At 34.9% G+C, this 26164-nt stretch overlaps 1 protein-coding gene and 1 long non-coding RNA gene across 3 annotated transcripts; one reads left to right on the top strand and one right to left on the bottom strand.

Annotated features, from left to right (window-relative positions):
* The first annotated feature begins 4368 nt into the window (after window positions 1-4368).
* LOC150038679 (uncharacterized) lies at window positions 4369-5296 on the top strand. Its single transcript, XR_016525346.1, has 2 exons — window positions 4369-4423; window positions 4809-5296. It is a non-coding gene; the product is annotated as an uncharacterized LOC150038679 (long non-coding RNA).
* Window positions 5297-7216: 1920 nt separating this feature from the next.
* On the bottom strand, window positions 7217-21502 carry LOC120084495 (uncharacterized). Of its 2 annotated transcripts, XM_039040292.2 has the most exons (5): window positions 21240-21502; window positions 19777-19949; window positions 17883-17981; window positions 17641-17792; window positions 7217-7933 (listed from the first exon to the last, which is right to left on the bottom strand). In XM_039040292.2, the coding sequence occupies exons 2-5, from the start codon at window positions 19945-19947 to the stop codon at window positions 7546-7548; spliced, it is 810 nt and encodes a 269-aa protein (XP_038896220.2). In that variant the 5' UTR covers window positions 19948-19949; window positions 21240-21502; the 3' UTR covers window positions 7217-7545. The 2 variants fall into 2 exon arrangements, with proteins under 2 accessions (XP_038896220.2, XP_038896224.2); XM_039040296.2 differs by lacking the exon at window positions 17883-17981 and having other exon boundaries at window positions 21240-21468.
* Window positions 21503-26164: the final 4662 nt, after the last annotated feature.

Below are 26164 nucleotides of genomic sequence, written 5' to 3'. Positions count from 1 at the left end.
TTATTTTTCTATTTTGAAAATGTCACTAAATTTTTAGTAGGGGTAAAAAAATTAATAAATAAAGGTCCTGAAAAGCTAATGTTTATTATTGGTTATACTAAAAGAAGATAGAGAATAATAAATAAATTTGTGTTCTACTTTTTGAATCGTGTATACATGTGATGATATAATGTTGGGGTTTTCTCTTTGTTAGCACATGCTTTAAAAATATACCTCTTTTTAGAAAATGCTAATTGCTAAATACATTTTTTACTTTTATAAACTTGCAAGAAATTAGGTCTTAAAACATTTTTATAAATAAAAACAGTTGAAAACCAAAATAAGATATTTATTGTCTTTTTTTGTTTTTGTACAAGATATTTTATTGTCATTAATGTGTTTACTAATTTTGAATTACCATAAATTATTCGTGTCAGTTAATTGTTTAAAATATAACTTCATATAAACGTATTATATTTTTAATAGCAATATTTGAAGAAGTAAGACCAAAATGTAGGAATGAAATATACTAGTTTTCAGATTGAAAAATAATGAAAATCAATTTTAGAAAAAAGGCCTACAAAAAGTATGATTTAATAGCCAAGGTTCCAATGGACTTAATTTTCGAGCGATTTTTTTAATGACTAAACTACTTTTACCTTTACGCAAATTTACTTTTATTGACAAGAGGGTTATTTCGTCTTTGATGAGTGTATTGAGAGGTCAAAAAGGGTTTAGACTCGTTTGTTTCACGAGTATCTTATATTTTTATGGAGTCGACATCTGGATTACTGTATTTATTTTGCAGTATTATGAGATGCCCCGATATCTGAAGATTCTTGGGCATACTAGGATGTCCAAATAGAAGGCAACTGGAGAGTTTCGGATACCCTCTCCGGATTCCCGAGTTGAGGACATTCTCATTTTACTTTTTTGTCCTTCTTTTTTATTTTATTTTACATATATTAATTTTCATTTGCATTATATAATTAAAATAAATATTGTCAACCATGTATATCATATATTTTTAGTTATTATAATTCTTATTAGTTTAGCAATATATTCAAATTTAAATTTAAGTTAATATTTATTTTATAAAAAAATATTAAATTATAACATATTATTTTGTTGAGAAAATAACATATAAAAATAATATAAATTGTATTAATTTTAAAAGAAATTCAAATGGATAAAAACAAATATGCTATATAAGTTCAAATCATATCAAATTAATTATAAATTAATAAATAGTCGTAAGGGCATTCTTAGAACTTTATGTAAATTTAAGACATTCCCAAGTAAAAATTTTACAAAATAAACATAGTAGTTAAAATATTTTCAGACATCTACAAAAATATTTTTACAATACAAACATGGTAATCTAAAGATATCAGACAATTTATAATACTTAATATATATAATTCTAGACATCTAAGATTTCGATTATTTACATTCTTAAAAAATAAACGGTCCGAGCAAGATACCCAACAAATTTGAAAAGCTCCCTTCTTATTAGGCTGCTTGTAGCTCGTTCCTATTTATGAGGAAAAGTTTTAAACAAATTTGTGACAATGTTTGGTTATGCTTTAATTTGAGAGGAAAAAAAAAATTCAAGATGGATCTAAAATGATTCTCACTAAGAGATGATTTTTAGTTAAATAATAAATAACAATCACTCGAGATAAAATATTTTTTTAAAAAAAAAAAGATGGCCACAAAAGTAGACAACTTGCATGGGAAAGTTAAATCCCACATGATTAACAAAATAAATTAACAAATAATAATAACTGTAGTCATTGTTTTTTAATTTAATTTTAATTTGCTTTTATAATTTTAAAAATTTTATTATCAACTTTATTTTCCTTAATTAAACTAATTTAATATATGTTGGTAACATAATTAGGGTAAGAAAGAACAAATATCCATGATGACAAACTATTAAGTTGTTGTACTAAAAAAAAAAGAGTCGATAGAAAGCTAACGAGTTATTAATCAAAACTGACCATTTTATCATGTGGAAACAATATTTGAATGAATAGTTTTTATATATGAACTTGAGATTATATAAATTTCCTATAACCTAATTATAGCCTAAATACATAAATTAAGGCTTCAATATCTCAACAATCTCCCTCAAACTCAAGGTGATAGAAACAACTTGAGTTTGTGAGCTGATAAACTGAAGTAACTGGATGATAGAAACTAAAGAAATAACTCTAAATCAACACACGGTAGATCTGGGCTGGAAGTAGAAACCCATGAAGAACTAGAATACAGAGAACTTCTAGGCTAGAAACAGAAACTCACAAACTTCTAGATTAGAAACAGAGATCTTCATAAAGATCTAAAACAAAATCCATGAACTTCTAAGCTGAAACCAGATATCTACGAAAATATCTAAAGATAAAATGAAACAGAGACTTTGAAAAATCTGAAAACTGAACAAAGATTGAAATCGATAAAAGAATCAACTAAGAACCAAACAAAACCAAACTTGGCTGACTAAATTAAACTAACTGGGCTAACTAAATGAAACCAAACCAAGTTGATTGAACCAATCGGTCCATCTGAACCAATTGGAGCAGGGGGGAGCATCGAGTAGGGGAGCATCGAATGGGTTTTGTTTTGCAGCAGATCTGGACGAGCATCAAGTTCTTCACAGTGGGGGAGTTCTGGACCAGATCAAGTTCTAGACCAGATTAAGACTTGGATCGAGTTCGATTGAGGATCGAGTTCTAGACCGGATCAAATTCTTCACAGTGGGGATCGAAGATCGAGTTTTGGACCGAATCAAGACTTTGATTGAGTTCGATCGAGGATCGAGTTCTGGATCGGATCGAGTTTGAATGGTCGAACACCAACACTAGAATGAAGTTGAACACATCAACATTCAGATCTGAGTAGAATGCACAATCTGGTCAACGGCGAAAGCACATGCGATTGGACAAAGGGGAGGGAAGCTTTGGATTTGTGCGTATGGCCGAGTAGTGTAGATCAGAGATAGATCTGCCTCCGTCAACGACCATTCGATAGAGGCAGGGAACTAACAAAAGCAATAGATTGAGAAGTATAAAACCCTAGGATTTGAGCTCTGATACCATGTGGAAATAATATTTGAATGAATAATTTATATATATGAACTTGAGATTTACATAGGGAATTTATAGAAAGGGCGATAATTAGCCTAAATACATAAATTAAGACCTAAATATCTCAACACATTAAATTTCTTTACTATAATTTATTTCAAGAAATCATTGATGTAGAAGTTCAAATAATGTTGCATCTACAATATATACTAAAAACAAATACAAGTATTTACTTGCAAAGCTCCAAAACTGAAGAAAAGTCACGAAATCATAAAGAAATTTTACTACGTGAAAAATTTACAATCAGACAAAATTTCCCTTGTTACCCAAATTACAAATATTCTCTCAAAGTTTAACTAGACAATTGGTATAGCAAGCTTAAATGTTTTTAGTTTAGATGATTTGAAACGACTAAGAAGGTCATAGACTTCTTTTATAGTATTTGGAGCCCATCACTTTCTTGAACCTTTAAGATATGAGATTACTCTCTTCTAATATTTTGACAAAAATCTACACTATTTGGTCTTTAGAGTTTCAAGTCAGTCTTTTTTATCTTCCAAATTTGTAAAATGATTCTAAAAATGATCTCAAAATTAAACTTTAACGTAATAAAATAATAACTAGACCGTTGTCTACTGACATAGATGAAATTATATATCAGTCGTATTCTCTTACGTTGCAATCATGTCAACTGTATATTTTATTAATTTGACAAGCAAATTGAAAAAAAAAAAATTTAAAAAGGTAGTTAAAAATATTCATAATTTAACATGTTATAACTCAAAACATATATATATATGCATTAATATAAATTCCCAATTCTCATCATCATGATTGGAATAAGGAAAGCATCATTTGCACCCAAAGGGAAGAGTGTGACATCTAGTGTTCATGATCTATTATTCTTCAAGCTAATGCAGATATATCTTTCACATCTTATGAGTATATTGAAGAATATTAAAAATGTGACAAACCCCACTTCTTAAATATTATCAAATTGCATTATTTGAGCAGATTTCAATTAACTACATGATTATGAGAGGTCAGAAATTTGGTTACACCACTCTTAACTAACCTAAACCAAACCTAACCCACTTTATCATTTCTCCATTTGAGTGTTTGAGAAGTCAGCCACAGATAAAGAAGAGAGATAAGAAGTTACAACCACACAAGGCCAAAAATGCCCTTTGGTTTACCAACCTAAACAATTATTATAAAAATAAGAGAGAAGTTTACCATGGCATTGAGTAATATTCTCTCTCATTATATATATATATATATATATGGAGATTTCATATTCATTTAGTGACATACCAACATCTCGCCATCCAAAGTATATAGTTCAACTGATTAAGGTATTATAGTCAACCTTTAATCTCTGCTTTAATTTACATATATATGATGTTGCCACTACAACAATTTTGACTTACGATGTCAAATGTTAAATTGACATCATATGTATACGATGACAGATTACAAACCGCTATCTTTTACAGGTCTCATCATAGGGTAAGATGCCAAATTGGATGGGGGTTTATTAGAATCTCCATCAAATCTCCATCGTCATATATATACGACAATAGTTACTTACAATAGTGGTTTATAACTAACATCGAAATTCATGTCATCATATACAATGACAGTTTATTATGATGTCAGCTTATAATTGACATCATACTCATATCATCATACATCTACAGTATAATGTACTCATCTCTTCTTGACTTCGTTCACATGCAGGTGCATGCAATGCAAGGTGATGAAGCAAATTTGCGTCGTCACGATCGAGATTTCTGGCATGCACGACGGGCATTTTTGAAAAGCTATAACTTCTCCAATGGATATGGAAGAGATGATGGCTTGAAAGGAAAGATGAAGAGGTCGATGAAAGAGCTCAATAGATCAACTAGTCGAATGGTTGGAGGCATTCGTGAAGACATGGCTAAAAGGAAGCTTGGAATTAGGGTTTATAGGCTCACAATAAGTCTGCCATCAATGGTTTTTATGACAGTGAGGTGTTTTATGCCATCATTTAGAAACAAAGAGACGACACTAAACTCATCTAGCTAGTTAGTAAATTCTCATTGTATGACTATAAAATCTCACACACTAGGAGATTAAGTTGTGTGCTTTATCACTCTATAATTAAGATTGGCTAGATCTAAAAAAACAAATAATCTATGTTGTAATTTTAATTTTAATAGAAATTTGACATCTTTTTGTCTGTATGGATATGTTGTTGGTCAATTATATATATTGGTGAAAATAAAGATTTCAAAATAGATATATATATATATATGTATGTATATATATATGTATGTATGTATGTATATGTATGTATGTATGTATATGTATGTATATATGTATGTATATGTATGTATATGTATGTATATGTATGTATGTATATATGTGTATGTATATATGTATATGTATGTATGTATATATGTGTATGTATATATGTATATGTATGTATGTATATATGTATATGTATGTATGTATATATGTATATGTATGTATGTATATATGTATATGTATGTATATATGTATGTATATATGTATATGTATGTATATATGTATGTATATGTATCTATGTATGTATATATGTATGTATATATGTATATATGTATATATAAAACCAACATGAACATAGCCCAACTGGTATGAACTTATATCATCAACCTCGAGATCTGAGGTTTAGAGAGTAAGTCGATAAAGAGTAATAGTGTGTTTACTAGGCTAAGAAACTGTTTAGTTTAACATGTTTTGTTGCTGATAGAATTATGAAGAACTAAACTTCTAATTTTGTGTTTAGTTTTAAAATATTACTCTCTTTACAATTTTGTTGTTGATAGATGAGTTTATAGTTTTGTTGATGATAGATAATTATCATTGCTCGTAGATAATGTTTTCTTGCTAATACACAGTTGCTGATAGAAGGTTGAAATAGTGATAAGGAGTGGAAAAAAAAAACTTAATAGTAGGTTAAAGTGATAGTGTTCTACCACTATTTATCATTGAGTGATAGACACTGATAGACTACTATCAATGTCTATCTTATAGTAGTTTATCAGTGTATATCAGTGATAGATACTGATAGATTACTATCATTGTTTGTCGTATAATATTATGCTTAGAGATGGTTCCTGATATATAGTTGCCTAGACAGGATAGATCATTGTCATTGTCTATATTAATGATAGACCGTGATAGTATTCTATTACTCTCTATCATTAGATGGAACTAAATTTTTAGTTTCGTGTTTAGATTTGAAATCTTACTCTCTTTATAGTTTTGTTTTGTTGCTGACAAATGAGTTTTCCATTTAGTTTAATAGATCAGTTTATAGTTTTGTTGTTACTCTATTAAAAAGAGAAAATGGTACTTTATTTATAGTTTTATTGCTCTAATAGATTAGTTTTCCTAATTCCCAAATGTTAATTAGAATTTTTATTCTATTAAACCACTAGAAACAATGATAGATCATTGTCTCATAAAGTATAATAGTATTTTATCATTGTCTATCACTGATGGTCAACACGATGAAATTTAAAAATGAAGAACTCTGATGATCCAGTTGTCGATGAAGAAGAAATTGCTGATCAATACGTGCGCACTAAGTTCAAATGTAAAAAGTCACTTTGGAAATTTTGAAAAAATCAAAACAGATTTGCGGTTTCTGCTTCTTTTGCTACATGTATAAATAGTTTGATATTTTTACCCTTTATAACAATTTCCCTACAACTTTTTAAAGTAGCTTCGGAATGTAGATCATTATTTTTGAAAACCTATTTAAAAGACTATTCAAACTATATCTATATATATGGATATCATACTAAATTTTCAAATTTGTCCCAAAAAAATCTTGATTTTCAATATTCGAAAATGGAGATCCATAGACCGCCTATTCAATCCCCATCCCCAAACTTTCAAGAGTAGAAATTGAATGCTTGAGCTTTTGAATTTTTCAAATCCAACGGCAACGGTTCCACTAAAGGTAAAATTAAAAATTTAGAGTTCTATTATACATCATTTAAATCTATATCTAATATATCAATTAATTTTTTAAAATTGCAAATTTGTTACAGCTTTATTAGATATAAAATTAAAAGTTTAATGATCTATAAGACATTGAACTAAATAGACACAAATTTCAAAGTTCATAAGCTAAAGTTGTAATTTAACCAGGTTAATTTCAAACCACCCAGCAAGAAGCCATGACACTTGCTTATCATAAGCAGTATGGAATACAAGAAAGCGCTCCATGTTACTCCTATGTTTCTTTTGGGGCCAGTACATAATTCTTCAGGGATGTCAAAAGAAATATACTGAAACTCTGATGAACAGTAGAAGAAACCAATACAAAGAACTTTTACAATGGTAAAACTAGACAGAAGCAGTTATTTGTTGATCTCTTCTCATAAGGCTAAGTGGCTAAGGACATGCTTCTAATAAAAAAAGAGGTACAAGAACACTGCACTTATATAAGCCAATTGACACTTACATTGCCAAGCCAAGTGAAAAGTGGGAACTGAGCCAAAGCAATAAAGAGTAATAGATAGTGATGCCTGCTTGAATCATAACTCCTCACCTCTGCAAATAGTACTCTCTTCATCGTTTTCACCAAGAATATTCCCATGCATAAGGCCGTCCATGGCATCAGAAAATAGTAAGAGTATTTCAACGATATTCTTCCGATAGCAGCCAGACAGAGTCCGGTAAACGCGTATCCAGCATATGCAACAATATCGAGAAATGGTGCCTCCCCACTTCCCAATGATAATAGCGTTACTTTAAGCAGCATGACTTGCATAAACCAACCTAGCAATCCCTTGATGAACAACCAACTCAAAGCTTCTGGAGTAAATCTACAATCATTTTAGGAGAATGATAATAATTAAAAAACCATCTTGATTATTTGTGAATATGTAGTTGTAGTTGAGATATGCTATAGAAGGGTTTCTGACAAAGATAAGTAGATCAAAGTTCCGCAATATTGCGGATCGCATTTGTTGATTATGGATTTGGCGGTAGGCCCATGGGTTACGTTCTCAAGGTAACATACATGGCCTTGAGAACATATGTGCACATCACCAATATAATCAGCAACAACCAGTCTCAAATTTGTAAATAATAGCTGATGCCACTGTGGAAACTACAGGATAAGTTACCCAAGGCAGTCCCCCTCACCATCAATTGGATTAGTGTGGAAGCTTGGGGACGTTCTGGAGAGGCATTCCTCTTCAGAATTTTGTGGCCTGATTATTGGGTTAGCCTTTGCATGGGCTAGTGTATCTTGGTAGTGCAGTTGTCTCTCCGTTTGGACTTGAGAACAGGAATATCAAGGAGTTTTTCTTTGGAGCTTTTGTTTGCATAAACTACATCAAGTTTGTCTCTTTGTAGTTAAAGAAGGAATGATTTTTCAGCTTTCTTTCAAATTTTAAGGTGGCTTTGTTACCAAGTTGTCAAAGTTGAAGGATGGACTTTTCTGGCTTCTTGGTCGTCCCCTCTCCAAGTTCTTGGTTTCCTCTATCTAATTGGTTACGGTTGTTTTAAGACGTTGTGGTTCTCCAATTGCACTAGTCATTTTGATCTCCTCTTATGGCTTTGGTTTTAGGGGTCGTTGGCTATATTATCAGTTTTGTTGAAGATGAAGCTGGCTCTCTCCCTTGGATTATCTCGTAATAGTTGTCCTCATCACATGGTTATTTGTTCTCTTAGTTTCAGATACAATGGTTTTTGGAGTTTCAATCAAAGAGTCAATTTGTTCCATTATGGGCTGTATTTGATTGTATATGCTTTACTTGGCATTGGTTGTATTTACTTTATCTTACTCTATCTCATTGTACTTCGAGCATTAGTCTCTTTTCATTTCATCAATGAAGAGCCTTGTTTCTATTTCAAGAAAAGGATATCGTATCTATCTATTAATTGAAAGGAAGATTGTGATTGCCCATCAACCTTATTGCATATCCGGCGTCAGCATCCAATTCTAGGACTTTTGGATGTTACTCCACTTTAGGGAAAAGGAAGAGGAAGGCAATAACGGAATGGAAAAAAACATGGCAATCCATATTCCATGCTTAGAATTTGCAAATATTGAAAAATGCACTTATTCTTTTACAGTTCATTTAGATTGAAAACAAATATGCACTCCTAATGGAAAATTGAATTTCTAGAAAGATTTTACTTTTGACATTTGTTTTCTGTTGAAGCATTTTCTTCTCCAAGAAAATGAATTTAAGTATCAAAATGGTCCAACCTTTCTGTGCTTCTGTAGCAGGTCACTCTTTCACGAAGGGAGAATTTCTTGTGCAGTAGAAAGGAAGTCCGAGCTTGTTCTCAGTTAAATCTGCTTTGGAAGCTCTCCAAGAGAAAAGGAGTGCTAAGTCTGTGTAACCAGATTTGGGATGTTAGAATTCCAAAGAGTTCTCGTGGACTACTTCTCTTAGCAGCATCAACACCTTGGGTAGAGGCTCAAAGAAGGTTTTCTACCTAATGCATCTCCCCCAACGTTTTTTCTATGTTCTTCTCCAGAAGTGAGGAAACTCTCTCCCAGCTTTTACTTCACTGTGACTTCACATCTCGCGTGTGGAATTTCTTTGGGGATCTCTTCGATTGGCAGGAGTGCCAAACAAAGTTGGTGGATAGATGGCTGGCTGAAGTTCTTTCTGGATGGTTCTTTAAAGACAAAGCAAGAGTTATATTGATGAATGCAGTCAGAGCTATCCTCTGGCCTCTTTGAAAGGAAATGAATATAGTTTTCTCAGACAAGAATCTTCTTTTACTTTCTTTTGTGATTTTGTACAAAATACTATTACTGCCTTTAAGTAGAGTGCTCAGCATAGCATAGGTTATTTTTGTAATTACTTCGTTGACTGACTCCATCATCTTGAGACTGAAAAGTCTTTTTGAACCAAAGACAAAACTTTTCATTTTTTTTTTTTTTTAAGGAAACAAACAAATATATTCCAACCAAAATGAGCAGTCTAAGGGTAAGGGGTTGAGAGGACCCCTCCCCGGAAGACTATGTTAAGCCTCCAATCATACACACCTATAAGAGGAAGGGTAAAAGAGGAATTACACCAAAGATTGTGGGAGGAGGAAATAACCGTGAGAAAAGAGACGATACAAGGGAGGACCACTAAGCTGAGCTATAAACAGAATGGAGGGATGCTGAGAGAAAGCAGGGAACATTTTGGGAAAAGCTACCGCAACTTTTAAAGGAGAGATTTCTAGCCCTCTCGAATTGGCTAGTTCTTCTGCTCTCATTATTGTCCTTTTCTTGTTGTCCTTTTATTCTATTGTTAAGCTCTTTGTTTTCAATGTAAGCTTTTTATTATTCTCTGTTATTAATAGATCTTGTGACAGAGATTGTTGCTTTGTTTTGCTGGTTATCACTGTGGTTGTTGTATTGTTGGATTGTACTGAGTACAGGGGGTAGGAACCTAACAAATTGGTATCAAAGCCGTTACAATCCTGGGGCAAACAAGGCAAATGGCACAGAAGCAAATTGAATAATGGGTAGAAGCTACCGAGAAGGAGATTGCAGGGATGAAGGACCTGATTCTGGGCCTCTGCAAGAGTGTGGAAATGCTAATGGAAGATGTTAGAAAGAGTAGTTCGACCAAGAAGAACGAAGAATCAGGCATGGCAGACGGATCTCGAATCAAGTTGAAAGGAAAAATGGAAAAAGTGGAATCGACTCAGACTCAGGGGATCGGAGGTGCAGACAAGAATAAATACAAACGTCTGGAGACACTGATCTTTAATGGAGAGAATCTAGAATCCTAGGTTTACAGAGTCGAGCACTATTTTGAAATCCATGAACTCAACGATCTGGAAAAAGTGAAGGTAGCTATGGTGAGCTTCACGCCCGACAAGGTGGACTGCTTCAGGTGGAGCCATAACCAAAAATCGATTGATACTTGGGAAGAACTAAAACGAAGAATTTTTTAACACTACCGACCCACAACCAAAGGAAGCCTCGAAGCCAGATTACTGAGAATCAAGTAGGACGGCAGCTATGCGGATTACGTTAAGAAGTTCGTCACCTATTCTGCGCTATTACTGGAGATGGCAAAGGATGTTCTCGTCAATGCTTTTCTGAATGGGCTAGAGTCGTCGATTAGAGTCAAAGTGATAATCGTCATCCAGTGGGCTTGGACGCCAACATGAGGGAGGCCCAACTCATCAGCGACCGAAACATGGCCCTTAAGTTGGCTCTTACTGAGCTGGGTATTAATAGGCCGGAGAAAAGAGAGGCCCAATCGGGGAACAAAGTTGATATTGGGATGAGGAAAACTATGGGAACGGAAACAAAAGCGACCAAGCAAATAACCATTCCCGTCAAGAGAAATGCCGTGAAGAAAGACCCTCCGGTGAAACGACTATCTGATAGTGAGTACTCGAAACGATTGGAGAAGGGGCTCTACTTTCGTTGTAATGAGAAGTAATCGATCAGCCATCGTTGCAAGGTTAGGGAGAATCGGGAGTTAATGTTATTTATTACGAATGAGGACGACTTAGGGGATGAATCTGGGAGCGAAGAAGACCTAGAAGGACCTGAGTTGAATTTGGTTGAAGTAATTGAAAACATGGAGGTGTCGTTACGATCGAGGATGGAATTCTCAAAGCAATGAGGGGCCATGGGAGAAAAAGAAGTGATCGTCTTAATCGATTATAGAGCAACTCATAACTTCTTTCACCAAAAATTAATCGATGAGATGAAGGACACCTACAGGTAAGTATAGGGTGCTAATAGGCTCTCAATTTCATCGTCCATTGCTTTGAGAATTCCATCCTCGATCGTAACGACACCTCCATGGGAGAAAAATAAGTGATCATCTTAATCGATTATAGAGCAACTCAGAACTTCTTTCACAAAAAATTAATCGATGAGATGAAGCTGTCCATAACACCTACAGGTAAATATAGGGTGCTGATAGGAAATGGTGACAAAATACAAGGTAAAGGTACGTAAATCAGTCATATAAAAACTTTAAGGATTGGTTATCACAGCTGATTTCCTTCTGATAGACCTGAAAAAGATGGATATAGTGTTTGGAATGCAGTGGCTTTTTACCACGGGGTTTATGGGGTTTCATTGGGCATCGTTGACAATGAGTTTTACCGAGGAAGACCGAATCGTGACCTTGAAAGGAGACCCTTCTCTGACCCGTTCAGAAATATTGTTGAAGGCTTTAGCTAAAGTTTGGGAGGAAAAAGATCAAGGATTCTTGATTGAGTTTCAGAATGTATAGATAACAGATAATCGAGAGGTGGTTGAAGAAAACAGAGATCGTGAGGAAGAGATACTGCCAATGATGATTCAATCTCTACTTGAGGAAAACGAAGATATATTCATAACACCAATAGAACTTCCACCAAAGAGGGAGATCGATCATCAAATCATTAGGACAACCCCCAGTTAACGTAAAACCCTACAAATACGGGCAGAAATTGAAAAACTCATTGATGAAATGCTAAACGCAGGGATTATAAGGCCAAGTCGTAGCCCCTACTCGAGCCCGATTTTACTAGTAAAGAAGAAAGATAGAGGATGGAGATTTTGTGTTGATTACCGAAAGTTAAATCAGATTACTATTGCAGACAGAGTTCCCATTCCGATTATTGAGGAACTATTTGATGAGCTCCATGGTTCGGCAGTATATTCAAAGTTGGATCTAAGATCCGGGCATCACCAAATACGAATGAAAGAAAGGGACGTAGAGAAGGCAGCCTTTCGGACACATGAAGGGCACTATGAGTTTCTAGTAATGCCTTCGAGTCGACAAACGCACCAATTTCTTTTCAATCACTAATGAACCAGATCTTTGGGCCATTTCTCAAGAGATTCATATTGGTTTTCTTAGACGACATTCTGATCTACAGACCCGATATTACCACCCATGAAACACATTTAGCCATGGTCTTCAATGTCTTGAGGGATCATAAACTATTTGCAAACAAAAAGAAGTGCACATTCTATCATCCCAGAATTCAATATCTAGGCCATTCGGTCTCACAAGAGGGGGTGGAAGCTGACGGAGATAAGGGGAAGGCAATGATACAATGGCCCCGACCAACCAATGTAACAAAACTACGAGGTTTTCTCGACCTCACGGGATACTATCAGAGGTTTGTGCAAAAATATGAGCAGATTGCAGTGCCCCTAACCCAATTACTTCAGAAAAACGCCTTCCATTGGAATGATCAGGCCAACCAAGCGTTCGAGGAATTGAAACAAGCCATGTCAACCATACCAGTGTTAGCCTTACCAGATTTTTCACTCTCCATCATAATAGAAACGGATGCATCTAGGTTTGGGCTAGGGGCCATTCTTACTCAAAACTCAAGAACGATTGCATACTTCAGCCAGACACTATCTCTTCAAGCATAAGAGAAATCTATCTATGAATGTGAATTAATGGTGGTAGTTCTAGCGGTTCAGAAATGGAGACATTACCTATTGGGCAATAAGTTCACTGTGGTGTCAAATCAAAAGGCGTTGAAATTCCTAATTGAGCATAGGGGGGTGCAGCCTCAATTTCAGAAGTGGTTAACCAAGTTGATGGGATATGATTTTGAAATCTTGTATCAACCCGGCCTTATGAACAAAGTTGCCGATGCATTATCTCGATTACCTGAGGAACTAATGGTGTTAACTACTCCAGCATTGTTGGACGTAGATCTAGTTCTAAAAGAGGTTCAGGAAGATGACAACCTACATGCTATTATAGCGAAACTACAGAAAGATCCTGAGGGAAAACCAAATTATCAATGGATTCACAAGAAACTTATAAAGGAAGGCTGGTGCTCTCAAAACACTCCACTTTAATACCCTCACTTTTGCACACCTTTCACGATTCGGTGTTGGGAGGACGTTCAAGTTTTCTTCGGACCTATAAAAGAATGTCCGGGGAATTATTGTGGCAAGGAATGAAGGCCGATGTCAAGAGATATGTGGAGCATTGTGAAACTTGCCAACGAAACAAGACAAAAGCTCTGAAACTAGCTAGGTTGTTGCAACCATTACCCATTCCAAAACAGAATTGGGACAACCTCACTATGGATTTTGTGGAAGGATTACCCAAGTTAGAAGGATTCGATTCAATCATGGTGGTAGTAGACAAGCTTAGTAAGTATGCTCACTTTGTGCGTTTAAAACATCCTTTTTCGGTTAAGCAAGTGGCAGAGGTTTTCATTCAAGAGGTGGTCACGAAGTTCCAAAATCAATAGTGATAGATCGAGATAAGATTTTTCTTAGCTATTTCAGGAAGGAATTATTTTCCATGATGGGAATGGTATTGAGGAGGAGCACAGCATTTCACCCTCAAACGGATGGCCAGACTGAAAGGGTAAACCGATGTTTAGAGACTTATTTGAGGTGTTTTTGTAATGAGCAACCATCGAAATGGAGTAAGTGGATTCCTTGGGCTGAACTTTGGTACAACACCAACCACTTTCCATTCTTCAATTAAATCCACTCCATATCAGCCAATGTTTGGAAGAAAACCCCACCTTTAGTATCATATGGGGAGAACAAAACTTCAAATGATTTGGTGGAACAACAACTAATGGCAAGAGATACAGCTTTGAATGCCTTGAAAAAACACCTAGTGGTGGCAAGGAACCGAATGAAGAAGCAAGTTGATTTGAATAGGAGAGAATTACAATTTGAAGTGGGAGATGAAGTGCTTTTGAAACTTTGGCCTTACCAACAGCGCTCTTTAGCAAGGAAAAGATGTGAAAAATTAGCCCTAAAACTCTATGGTCCTTATCGTGTGTTGGAGCAGATTGGAGAGGTGGCATACAAGCTAGAATTACCACCTGGGGCAAATATACACATGTTCCATATATCCCAGTTAAAGAAGAAATTGGGTGAGCAAATCAAAATGCAACAATATTCCCCAGCATTAACTGAAGAGTGGGAGTTGCAGGTGGTTCCTAAATTCATTTTGGGAATACGTTGGAACGGGGAATTAGCTGCAAATGAATGGTTAGTGAAGTGGAAAGGATTGCTGGAGAGTGAAGTAACATGGGAGTTGGTGTACTTAATGAAGGAACAATTTCCTCAACTCCACCTTGAGGATAAGGTGCATTGCGAGGAGGGCGGTATTGTTAAGCCTCCAATCATACACCCCTATAAGAGGAAGGGTAGAAGAGGAATTACACCAAAGATTGTGGAAGGAGGAAATAACCGTGAGGAAAGAGATGATACAAGGAAGGACCACTGAGCTGGGCTATAAACAGAATGGAGGGAGGCTGAGGGAAAGCAGGGAACATTTTGGGAAAAGCTACCGCAGCTTTTAAAGGAGAGATTTCTAGCCCTCTCGAATTGGCTAGTTCTTCTGCTCTCATTATTGTCCTTTTATTGTTGTCCTTTTATTCCATTATTATGCCCTTTGTTTTCAGTGTAAGCTTTTGATTATTCTCTGTTATTAATAAATCTTGTAACAGAGATTGTTGTTCTGTTTTGCTGGTCATTACTGTGGTTGTTGTATTGTTGGATTGTACTAAGTATAGGGGGTAGGAACCTAACAAACTAATACGGGAAGGTCTTCCAATTGTTAAAAATCATCAAAAGGCTGTAATTACAAAATAACTTAGTGTAATTTGTGCACCACCAAGAGGTTGTATGTTGAACAAAAGTCCAAAAAGAATCAACAGAAAAAGTCTTATCATCAAAAATTCTACTATCTTTCCTTCCAAAGACACCAAAGAAGAGACCGAGTGGCACATCTCTAAAGAATCTTTCCTTTACCGCAAAAAGCATAGTTGTCAAGCCCATCTAAAAGCCAATCATCCACCTTTTTTGGAAGACAGCACTGCCACCCAAAAATGCTAAATATATTTGACCACCCTTTGGAAGCATAATCACAGTGTAAGAAAATATGGTCCAAAGACTCCTCGTCTTTCATACAAAGGCAACAGATTGAGGGGGAAAGAGAGCTATTTTTTAGCTTCCTTTGCAGCTTGTCGTTAGTATTTAGACATCTATAAGCAAGAGACCAAAGGAAGAACCCGACTTTTTCGGGAATTTTGAGCTTCCAAACAAGGTCAACCAGCGGGAAGGTAGTATGCAGGGACTGTATCATAATATTTAAAAAAGTAGCCTTTGTGGTAAAATTCCCCAAGACATCAATCTTCCATTTAAGTTTGTCAAAGTCCCCTTAGGGAGACCAGAAATGAAGGATCTGTAAAAGCACCACAACATCATCCATTTCTCTGTCAAAGATATTCCTAGGCCCAAGTCCCACAAGTGATTTGAGGCACACCAGCAATCCGCCACCCTAGCCTCCTCCTTGTAAGACAAGGAGTAAATATTAGGGAATTTGAGAGCCACGGGTTGAGAGACACACCATTTATCTTCCCAAAAGCAAATAGCTTTACCGGCCCAACATAAAGTTAGTAAAACTTTTCATTGAATAAATGAAAAGAGATTAATGCTCAAAGATACAAACTCCACAAGGGAGTAAGAAATAGAATCCAACAGAACACCAAAGAAACTACAAAATACGAAAAAGAAACCTCCGCAACAAGAGAACGCTGAACAAACCAAACAAATAGAACCACTAAAGAGAAAAACAGAAAGATAGATCTCAAAATAGAAGAATTCCTCTTTCTGCTGGCATAAATCTTGAGAAATTTCATCTCCCTCGAACTTAAGGACAGAGAAGTATAATATAACCTATAGAATATTAGAACCCATGAACTCAAATGTACAACCTATAGAATATAAGCAATTGTCGAGGAAGGGGCTCACATAGTGGGGGTGGTACAGAGACTGTTGGACCCATGTTTATGCTAGGTAATATGAGATTTTGCAATGAGATACCATATCATCTTGATTGATTGTTACATTTCCTGTACAGCCTAACCTAACGCTCTAAGGCAATAGGTGATTTTCTATCTAGTACTCCTTTTTCTTTCAAACTGTTTGGGACCTTTCGGTTTAAATATTAGTTTAAATATAGTCTGTACTTATAATAGCTAAGTGAAGAGAGTCCAAACTGTTTTGGACCTTTCAGCATAAAGATAAGATAGTCAGTACTTATGAAAGTGGCTCAGAAAGAGAAGTTGAAATTGACGTGTGTTGGTTACTTCCCAATTCCCATCTCCTTCACAGAGATCATTTTGTGTAAATGTAAGAGATTGGACCATGTGTTTAAGAGTAGTAATGTCACTATCTCAATTTGGGAGAGGAGATGCTATTTTGTGTTTGGCTCAAGCACATGAGAGGTTTGAACTAACCTATGAACAAGGCAACCTTATGAGGAAGGCTATTTTGTGGAACATTTGGATCAAGATAAACCAAGCCTGGAGATATCCTAAGAGAGTTTGGCTTACGGTTAAGTTTGAAACTTCCCTTTGGGTGTTTATGACAAAAAGATGTCATACTTATCCTTTTCCAATTATCCATAACAGTTAGTTTTTTCTTTTTTTCGCTCCTTTTGTTTTGTCGCTTTTTTGGTCCGGTTGTAAATATTTTCATTTGTGCTATGACATTATGGATTCATCTTTAAAAGAAAAAATTATAATAATGGTACACCAAAAACTTATTTGCACTCACTTTCCTTGAAGACCAAGTGAGAAGCCTGCAAGAACAACATAAGTGCCGAAAGCCATGAATGGAATGTACAAGTCTGGTGCATTGATATCATAAATTGGTGGCTTATACGATAGTCTGCCCCCAATTGGATCAGTTATTCGTGTCCAGTGGCCCTGAAACAAAAGCAATACGATAATCAAGGAGTAAGGAGGAGAGAGTAAGGACAACAAAAATCAACAAGAAATTAAAAGATTAGTACATACCCTGTGCAGAAATGGAAATAGGACAACCTTCAATTTATTTCTAACATACTGGTCGTTCACTTGGAAGTAGTATTGGGGATCAGAAAAGTACCTACTTATCTGTCCATTGCAATGATAATAATTAAAAATTAAAAAGAAAATTTTATTTTTTATATTTCAAAAAAAAAAACACACTAAATTCCTTTAATCATATGAGAACCAAAAAGTTTAGCCACATGCTTAAGAATTTAAAATCCCCAAATCATTAGAAAGTCTTCATCTTTCTTGTAAGGTTTTAACAATGAAGAGAGAGTCATTTACATCTTGAAAGGAGACAAGGATAACAGTAACGTATTGGAAGCATTATGAATGTTGGGTCTTCTTACATGATGTCTCTCTCTGTTGTCTTATTTTGGTGTAGTTTTTGCTGTTTGGTTTGGTGTTTTGGGGTCCTCTTTTTAGTTGTTTTTTCAGGCTCTTGTGTTTTTGGTGTTTTGTCGTTTCTTTGGGTATTTTATTCTCTCTCCCTATGGGAGGTTGTATACTAGAACACTTTTTTTCCTTTTCCTCTGTCAATGAAAAGTTTGTTCCTTGTTCAAAAAAATATACAAAAAGAATTTTTTCTCTCTTTTATTTTAGTTTCTTTTCTTCTCTTCTTCTTCTTCTTCTACTTCTTTTTTCTTTTAGAAAGGAAATATTTTCATTGATTAGGTGCAAAGCTAATGATCTTTTCCATCCTCTCCCTATTGGTATTGCAGAAAACCACCCCAATTTGAGTTAATTAGAAAGGAAGTGCAGTAACAAAAGGAGTTGAAAAATGCACACCAACTAGAGGTAGAGACATGAAATTTAACTAGATCTAGAACCTCTAACAAACTCAAAACACTTTGAACATTCTTTTATTTTTAAGAACCAAACTCCCTACTCGAAACTTTCAGCACATTAAGCCACAATGTCTTGGCTTTTCTTTTTTCCCGTTCTCAATCCAAGTCCAGAAAACAATAACTCCATTTTTTCTTTAACTGAATCTCCAAGTTCCTTAGAAACTTCAAAATCAGAGGAAGGAAATGGTCGTAGCTGCATAGTGAAGGGACAATGAATAATAGATGGCCTTGGAATTTTTCTATGGGCAGATCAAACAACAGCTTGAATAAAATTTCTGCCTTGATCACTCTCTCAAAGCAAAGGGTCCATACAAATAGCTTTACTTTCTTAGGGCATCTTGTCTTCTAAATAAGATTTTATATATCCTTCTCAAGCAAGGTACCGGATCCCCACAATCTACTGCTGCTTAAGGACTTGACTGAAGACATATGTTCGAACTCTATTTTATAATGCTTCAACCTAACTTGGAATTTTCTGAGAGATGCAATGGATAACCTAGTTAGATGTTTTCTATGTGGCCATAATTTCAAGAACGGAAGAGCTTTATGGTGCAATGTAGTTGAAGAACTCTTTTGGGTATATGGAGAAAAACAAACGAAAGAGTGATGCTTAATGATAAAAGCAAATATTAGAAGAGGTGGTAGAATTGCTTAAGTATAAATGTTCTTTATGGAGTTTCGTAAAGCCTTATGGGGTAGAGTAATCAGTAGACATGGAAATTATTAATATGCCCCCTGGCCACATGGAATATGAAAGATAAAAGGAAATTTTGTCAAACCATTCTATGGACTTCTATTGTGTAAAACAATAATCACAAAATTTCTGAATGCACAAACAAATAAAAAAAAATGCTACATTCATACAAAAAAAGATGTTTTTTGTATGCCCTTCTGTTCATTCATTTTTTCTCCATGAAAGTTATTTCCTTAAAAAAAATAAAAAAAAAAATAAAAAGTAAATAGAAATTTGTAACCTTTTCTGAACTATAAATCTTGGATGGTGATAAATTTACAGAGGAAATAGTACTCACATTGCTTTGAACATACTCTGAGCTTGACCCAAATATTTTCTCTCCATATGCACCCAGTCCACCTCGAATTAGTCCTGATCCGGCACCATAAAACGCATTTCCAAATGGATTTGGCTGAGAGCTTGATGGAGGTTTTGGAGCTGCAGACTGGGCTTCAACATTATTATACATTCCTGCATTTGGAAAAAAAAGAGAAAAGGCAATCCCATAAAAGAACTCCTCATGAGTATATGTACACTCTGTTTCAACTAAAGAGTATGATTGCTTGAATCACTAAGAAGTTTTCTTTTACTTCATTTCAAGTCAATGTCATTTATGTATTGAGGAAATAAGGGATGAAGCCACAATAAAAGATATTTTCACCAACAGGCTATATGCTATAGCAATTTACAAAAATTAAACAACATTCTTAATTGACGAGATATCTATCTGATTGAAAATTTAAGATTATGAAATCAAACGTGGCAAATATATACCAAGACCAACAATTTGAAAAACGGCAACCACAATAAAATGATAAAATTCTGAAACACATTGGTGAGCATGTGATATTTTTTAAGCATATTGATGTTACTACAGACTAAGAAGCACAGAGACACTAACATGCGACATGTATACACGAATTCGACATGATACCGACACAACGACATGCTAATTTCCAAATAAGTAGAAACGACACGTGAGGGAGACCGTCAGGGAGACGTTATATTCTTTCTTTTACAAAAATATATATATTGTGTATATAAACATATTGTGAAATGTTACCTTTAAAAACAAATCACAACCATACAATTCAGACGATAGATACCAACATCATAAGTCATAACAATATTCAAGTTCTAATACGTTTAAAAAAGGGAAAAACAGTAGAGAGAAAAAAAAAATAGAGAAATGGATGTTCATAAAAAGAAGAAAAAACAGAAATGGAAAGAAACCAAATCGCCGGCGCGAAGGTCTTCAAGTGGCTGCGTTTGAGGAAGGAAGAAAAACTGGTGTGGGTGTGGGAGTTCAGCAATCACACGTATGTCAGCTGACAAAATAAAAACCCTAAAATAGGTTTAAGTGTCGGTCTGGCTTGGGTTTAAATCGACTTTTTTAAAAAAGAAAAAAAAAATGCAGCTTGCCGTGTCCTTCAACATGAACCATTTCCAGAACCGAATCAGATCTCAAATCACGCCACAGCATTCAATTTCAACTCAAAAACTTTGAAGTCACAAGGAACGAATCATTGATCCTAGAGTAATAAGAAGCTGTCGCAACACTAGAATAAGATCTCAATTCTCAAATTCGATAGGAGTATAAACCAAAGGCAAAAGAATAGCTCATATCACAAGAAGCAAGTAATAATTCCCGTAACTCAGCGAAATGAAACACGCCATACTTTCCAGATTCAAAAAAAAAAAAAAAAAAAAAAAAAAAAGACACAATCTGATGAAGCAAATAAAGAAAAACAAAAGGCGAACCTCTGAAGAAACACGACCGACCCGAAGATCAACTGGGTGAAAGTTTGAAAAAGGAAGGTGTAATGCTGGACGGCGAGAGCTCCGCAGTGGAGACGAAGGAAGGGGTCGAAAGGGTTCCGGCGAAGGCCTGGCTTGGTGGAGAAGAAAGCGAGCGAAGCACGGTGAAAGAGAGGATTTTTTTGGGGAGGTGAACTTGGGTCTGGTACCTCTGCTAAGCAAGGCTTGGGCCCTACTATTGGAAGTATTCGTTTTCTAATTTCTTCGAAATTTGGAGGAGATATTACAAATTTTGTTCTAAAATTGAGAATTTTTTTTTAAACAATTTTATTTTAATAAATATTAACAAAAATATGGTTGGGTTGAAACTATTAGCAAAAATAGAGTTGTGTAATTGTGCACCTAATACACGATTACTACTAAATTGTATGTCTGATACATGAATTCCTACCGAGCACGTGAATCTGTCACACCTGGCACATGCAGACTGCCACATGGACAGTCATAAAGCATTAACAAGTAATTATGGACTTTATCCACGATTACCATAAGTCGTGTGGTCCCAAATACACCCTATGACCTTCTCCTTCCTTTTCTTCTCATCTAACTTTCTTCCTTTCTCTCTCACAATCGTCGATCTGACTACTATCGCCATCCGCTGATCTAGTTATTCTCGTCATCTGTCGATCTACCGCCCGCCATCCTTCTTGCCACTGATCTACCCTCCGTGTAGGTAAAATTGTTTTATTTTTTCCAATATATGAGATTGTATGTAAAAGATAGATTTTCCTCTATAGATCTACCATTTTGTTTTCATTTGGGCTGATTTAAGTATATGATCCATATGAAACTATTTGGTTTTCATTTGGGCTGATTTAAGTGTATACTCCATATATCTCATATTTGGGCTGATTACTTTTTTTTATAGTTGAATATCATAACTTGGACTGTCAATTTTTTTAGATTTTTTGGGCTGATTTTTTTGGGTTGTATCATAACTTAAATTTTTGTAAGTGACAATTGGAAAATATTTGGACTGACTTAGAAAAATAGTTGGATAGATTTTTTAGATTTTTTGGGCTGACTTAAGAAAATATTTGGACTGTTTAGACTAGTCATAAAAAAAATATTTGGACTGTTTGGAGTATTAATTTATTTGGACTACTTAAAAGAAGAAACAAACTTTTTGTCGTATTAACATATTTTTTTCAACTATAACAATTGTAAAAAATTGAGTTGCGTCCTGATATTTAGTCATTCTTGAACCTGGAAATAATGGAGACAGTGATATCGATGTAGAACTTAATGAATCATTTGGAAACGATAGAAGTGGGGAACATGATCTTGAGTTGGTAACGTCAGAGATGTCCACACAAATAGATTGGGAAATTACTAATTCTACCTGTGAACGAGGGTCAACATTGGAGGAAAGGAGTAAATGTGTAGATAATTTTAGTTTAATACAAAAATGAATGTTATTTGACAGTAAAGAAGATTTACAATTGGCTGTAAAAAAAAATATTGCATGACAGAACACTATGAGATTGTCGTCATAGAATCAAATCAAGATATTTGGTATGTAGATGCAAATATTGGAAGGATGATTGTGATTAGAAGTTATGGGCATGTCGACGTAAAACTCATGGGATATTTGTAGGGAGCACTCATGTTTGTACTCATAATTGACACAAGATTATTCACAACTTAATTCAAATTTTATGAGTATCGAAATCCAAAATATGGTTAGAGCTGATCCTAAGGTATCTGTGATCCTACTCCAATAAGCAATTAGAAAACAATATGGGTTTAATGTCAATTATAGACAAGTATGGCAAGCCAAGAGAAAAGTATTAAATGTTGTGTTTGGCGATTAGGAGAAATCATATTCAAAGTTTCCGTATTAGTTGAGTGTTATTGTTCATTACAATCCAGGAACACGATCAGATTAGTATTTTCTTCCATATGATGTCTTAGGTACGACTATTCTTGGTCGAGTTTTTTGGTCCTTCGGTTCTGAAAGAGAATGATTCAAATATTGTAGGTCATTAATTCAAAAATGATGGAACTCATTTCTATGGAAAGTATAAGGGGAAATTATCGACCGCATTATCTATTGATATGAATGGGCATATATTTCCCCTTGCTTTTGCTATTATTGAAAGTGAAAACTCATCCAGTTGGTCATAGTTTTTGTGGGCATTGCGTGAATATGTTACCCAACAATATGGTATTTGCTTGATTTCTGATAGACATAAGAGCATTCTCACTAACATTGAGGAAATTGGTTGGAGTGAACCTAGAGCGTACCATCGATATTGTCTTCGTCATGTTGCTAGTAATTTCAATATGAAATATAAATCGAAGCAACTGAAAGATTTGGTGTTTCAGGCAGGAAATTAACACCGAAGGCACAAATTCATTTTATACATGAAATAGTTGAAACAATTGAACCCTGAGTGCCTTGAATATTTTTCGGATATTGACTTGAAAAAATGGACACAATCACATAATGATGGGTATCCCAATGGGTGGATGACAAGCAATGCAGCTGATTATATAATGGTGTTTTCAAAGGTGCTAGAATGTTACCAATTACTTCTTTGGGTAGGTTAACATTCTGTCTCACTATACTGTATTTTGAACATTGAAGACAAGAGATAAGCGAAGCCCTCCACCATAGAGACATGTATACAAAATATGCCATGAGAAAACTTAAGAGGTAGGAAAAACGAGCATCTGTACATATAGTGACATCTATTGACAGAGAAACTTAAACTTTTGAAGTGCAAACTAGCATAAGTATGATTTCTCCCTATAAAAGCCAACATATACAAGTTATGAGCTTGAAAAATGGACTTGTTCTTGTAATAAGTGACAATCATTCAAGATTCCATGCTCTCATGTAATTTCAGTTTGTAATTACATGCGTTTGACATGCATACCTCTTATTAATGAATGCTACAAATCCCATTTCAAACGATGCTATGAAGGTCGTTTCTATCAAATACAACATCCAGATTATTGACCGGAATTATCATTTATAAAAGTTCGTCCAAATGCAGACTTACTAAGAGAACAAGGTCACTCAAAAAATACGTGCATTCATGATGAAATGGATTGGAGAGATGCTAGCCAAAAAGTTCGATGTACAATTTGCAAGGGAGAAGGACATAACAAGCGTACTTGTCCACAACGTATATTAGATACTTCCTCTTTGGGTCATTGATGACTTTGTTATGTAATCCATTTTTTATGTTTTTTTATTTTTTATGTCATTGTATTTTTTATGTAATGGATTTTTTTATATAATGGATTTTGTTATGGAATTGACTATATGTAATGTTATTTGAATTTCTTAGATAATGGAGTCCGGTCCTTCTAATCCTATGCAACTATATCAACACTCATCATTCAAAATTGATATGGGATAGTTCTTCTACTGTAGTTTTGGGTTGTCAGAGAAGGGAGGTATTTGTACAACATACTATTCCGTTTGATCCACGTATTACTCCTTACATACAACAGACTGGTTTTCTTGGGGTTGCACAAATTGGATTTATCCAACTTGATTGACACCTCATTACTGCGTTAGTAGAGCATTGGAGACTAGAAACCCACATATTTTACCTGCCTTGTGGGGAATGTACAATTACGTTGCAAGATGTTGCTATTCAATTTGGGTTCAAGTGGACAAAGAAACCTTGATAGGTTCACTACAATATGATTGGAAAACTGTTTGTGATGAGCTCTTGGGTATTCTACCAGATGATCCGAAAGGCTCAAGATTGAGTATCCGTGGTTAGTGTCCCAATTTCCAAAATTGCCTTCCGATGCCGACGACATCAACATACGTAAGTATGCACGAGTATACATTATACAACTTATTAGAGGATTTTTGTTCGCTGATAAGTTAAACACTCTGGTACATCTTATGTTTCTTCATCTATTGTCTGATTTCGAGCATGTTGGTACGTACTTTTGGGGTGGTGCCTGTCTTGCATGGCTTTATAGAGAACTTTTTCGGGCTACTAATGCACTAAGTGTTGGAAATAGCAGGGCCACTAATACTACTGTAGATATGGGCTTATGATAGATTTAAAATTATAATACCACAAATCCAGTTACAGGCCCCAAGTCATCGTCCACTCAGTGCCAAGTATTATTTCATTTATATATTTATTTTGTTATCATTTTATGTAAGAATATAAATTAATTATATTTTCTATAACTTTAGATGAAGTGGTGTAGTAGCTGCCTCTGAATAGTTAGCAAATATGTTGCTAGTATACCAACAAATATTTAACAGACTGATGCACAATCAGGTAACAAATGTATATGTAAATGAATATTAAAAACTTTTTAGGTGTCTAATTATCCTTTTTTTTTTTTTTGTCAGATTAATTGGACATCATACACGCAAGATACTTGGTCATCACTACTCGATTACTGTTGTGATGGTCACGACATTTGGTTGAACGTTAGCCTTCTTATATGCTTCCATATAGTAAAGTGGCATCATTCAAATCGTGTGTTGAGACAATTCGGTATGCGACAAATGGTACCTTCATTGTGCTATACACTCCCAGTACTGCACCAGATTGATTTGAGAGGTAAGCACGACCAAGATTGGCATCGAATTCATGCAAAATATATATCATACTGGCATGCACGTCATGATCGTTGTGCACAAGGAGAAATAACAGATGGACCAGTTGTATAAGATGACTATTTTTTCTAGTACGATTCAATCACGAGGCGATTTATCACACCTGACGACTCTTAGTATTACTGCATGGTAAGGGATTTATCATCTTACATTTCTCAAATATATGATTTGAATATTATTTAATATTAATTTTTTCATTGTACAAAATAATTTTGTCCAAGATGTACAACAATATTCAGTACAACATAATTTATTAGAGTTG

This window comes from Benincasa hispida, chromosome 1 (assembly GCF_027475165.1).
Source record: "Benincasa hispida cultivar pf3 chromosome 1, pf3_genome.v1.1, whole genome shotgun sequence".
Classification (NCBI taxonomy): Eukaryota; Viridiplantae; Streptophyta; class Magnoliopsida; order Cucurbitales; family Cucurbitaceae; genus Benincasa; species Benincasa hispida.
The sequence above is the reverse complement of the archived record's forward strand: the minus strand, read 5'-3'. Positions and strand labels throughout refer to the sequence as shown.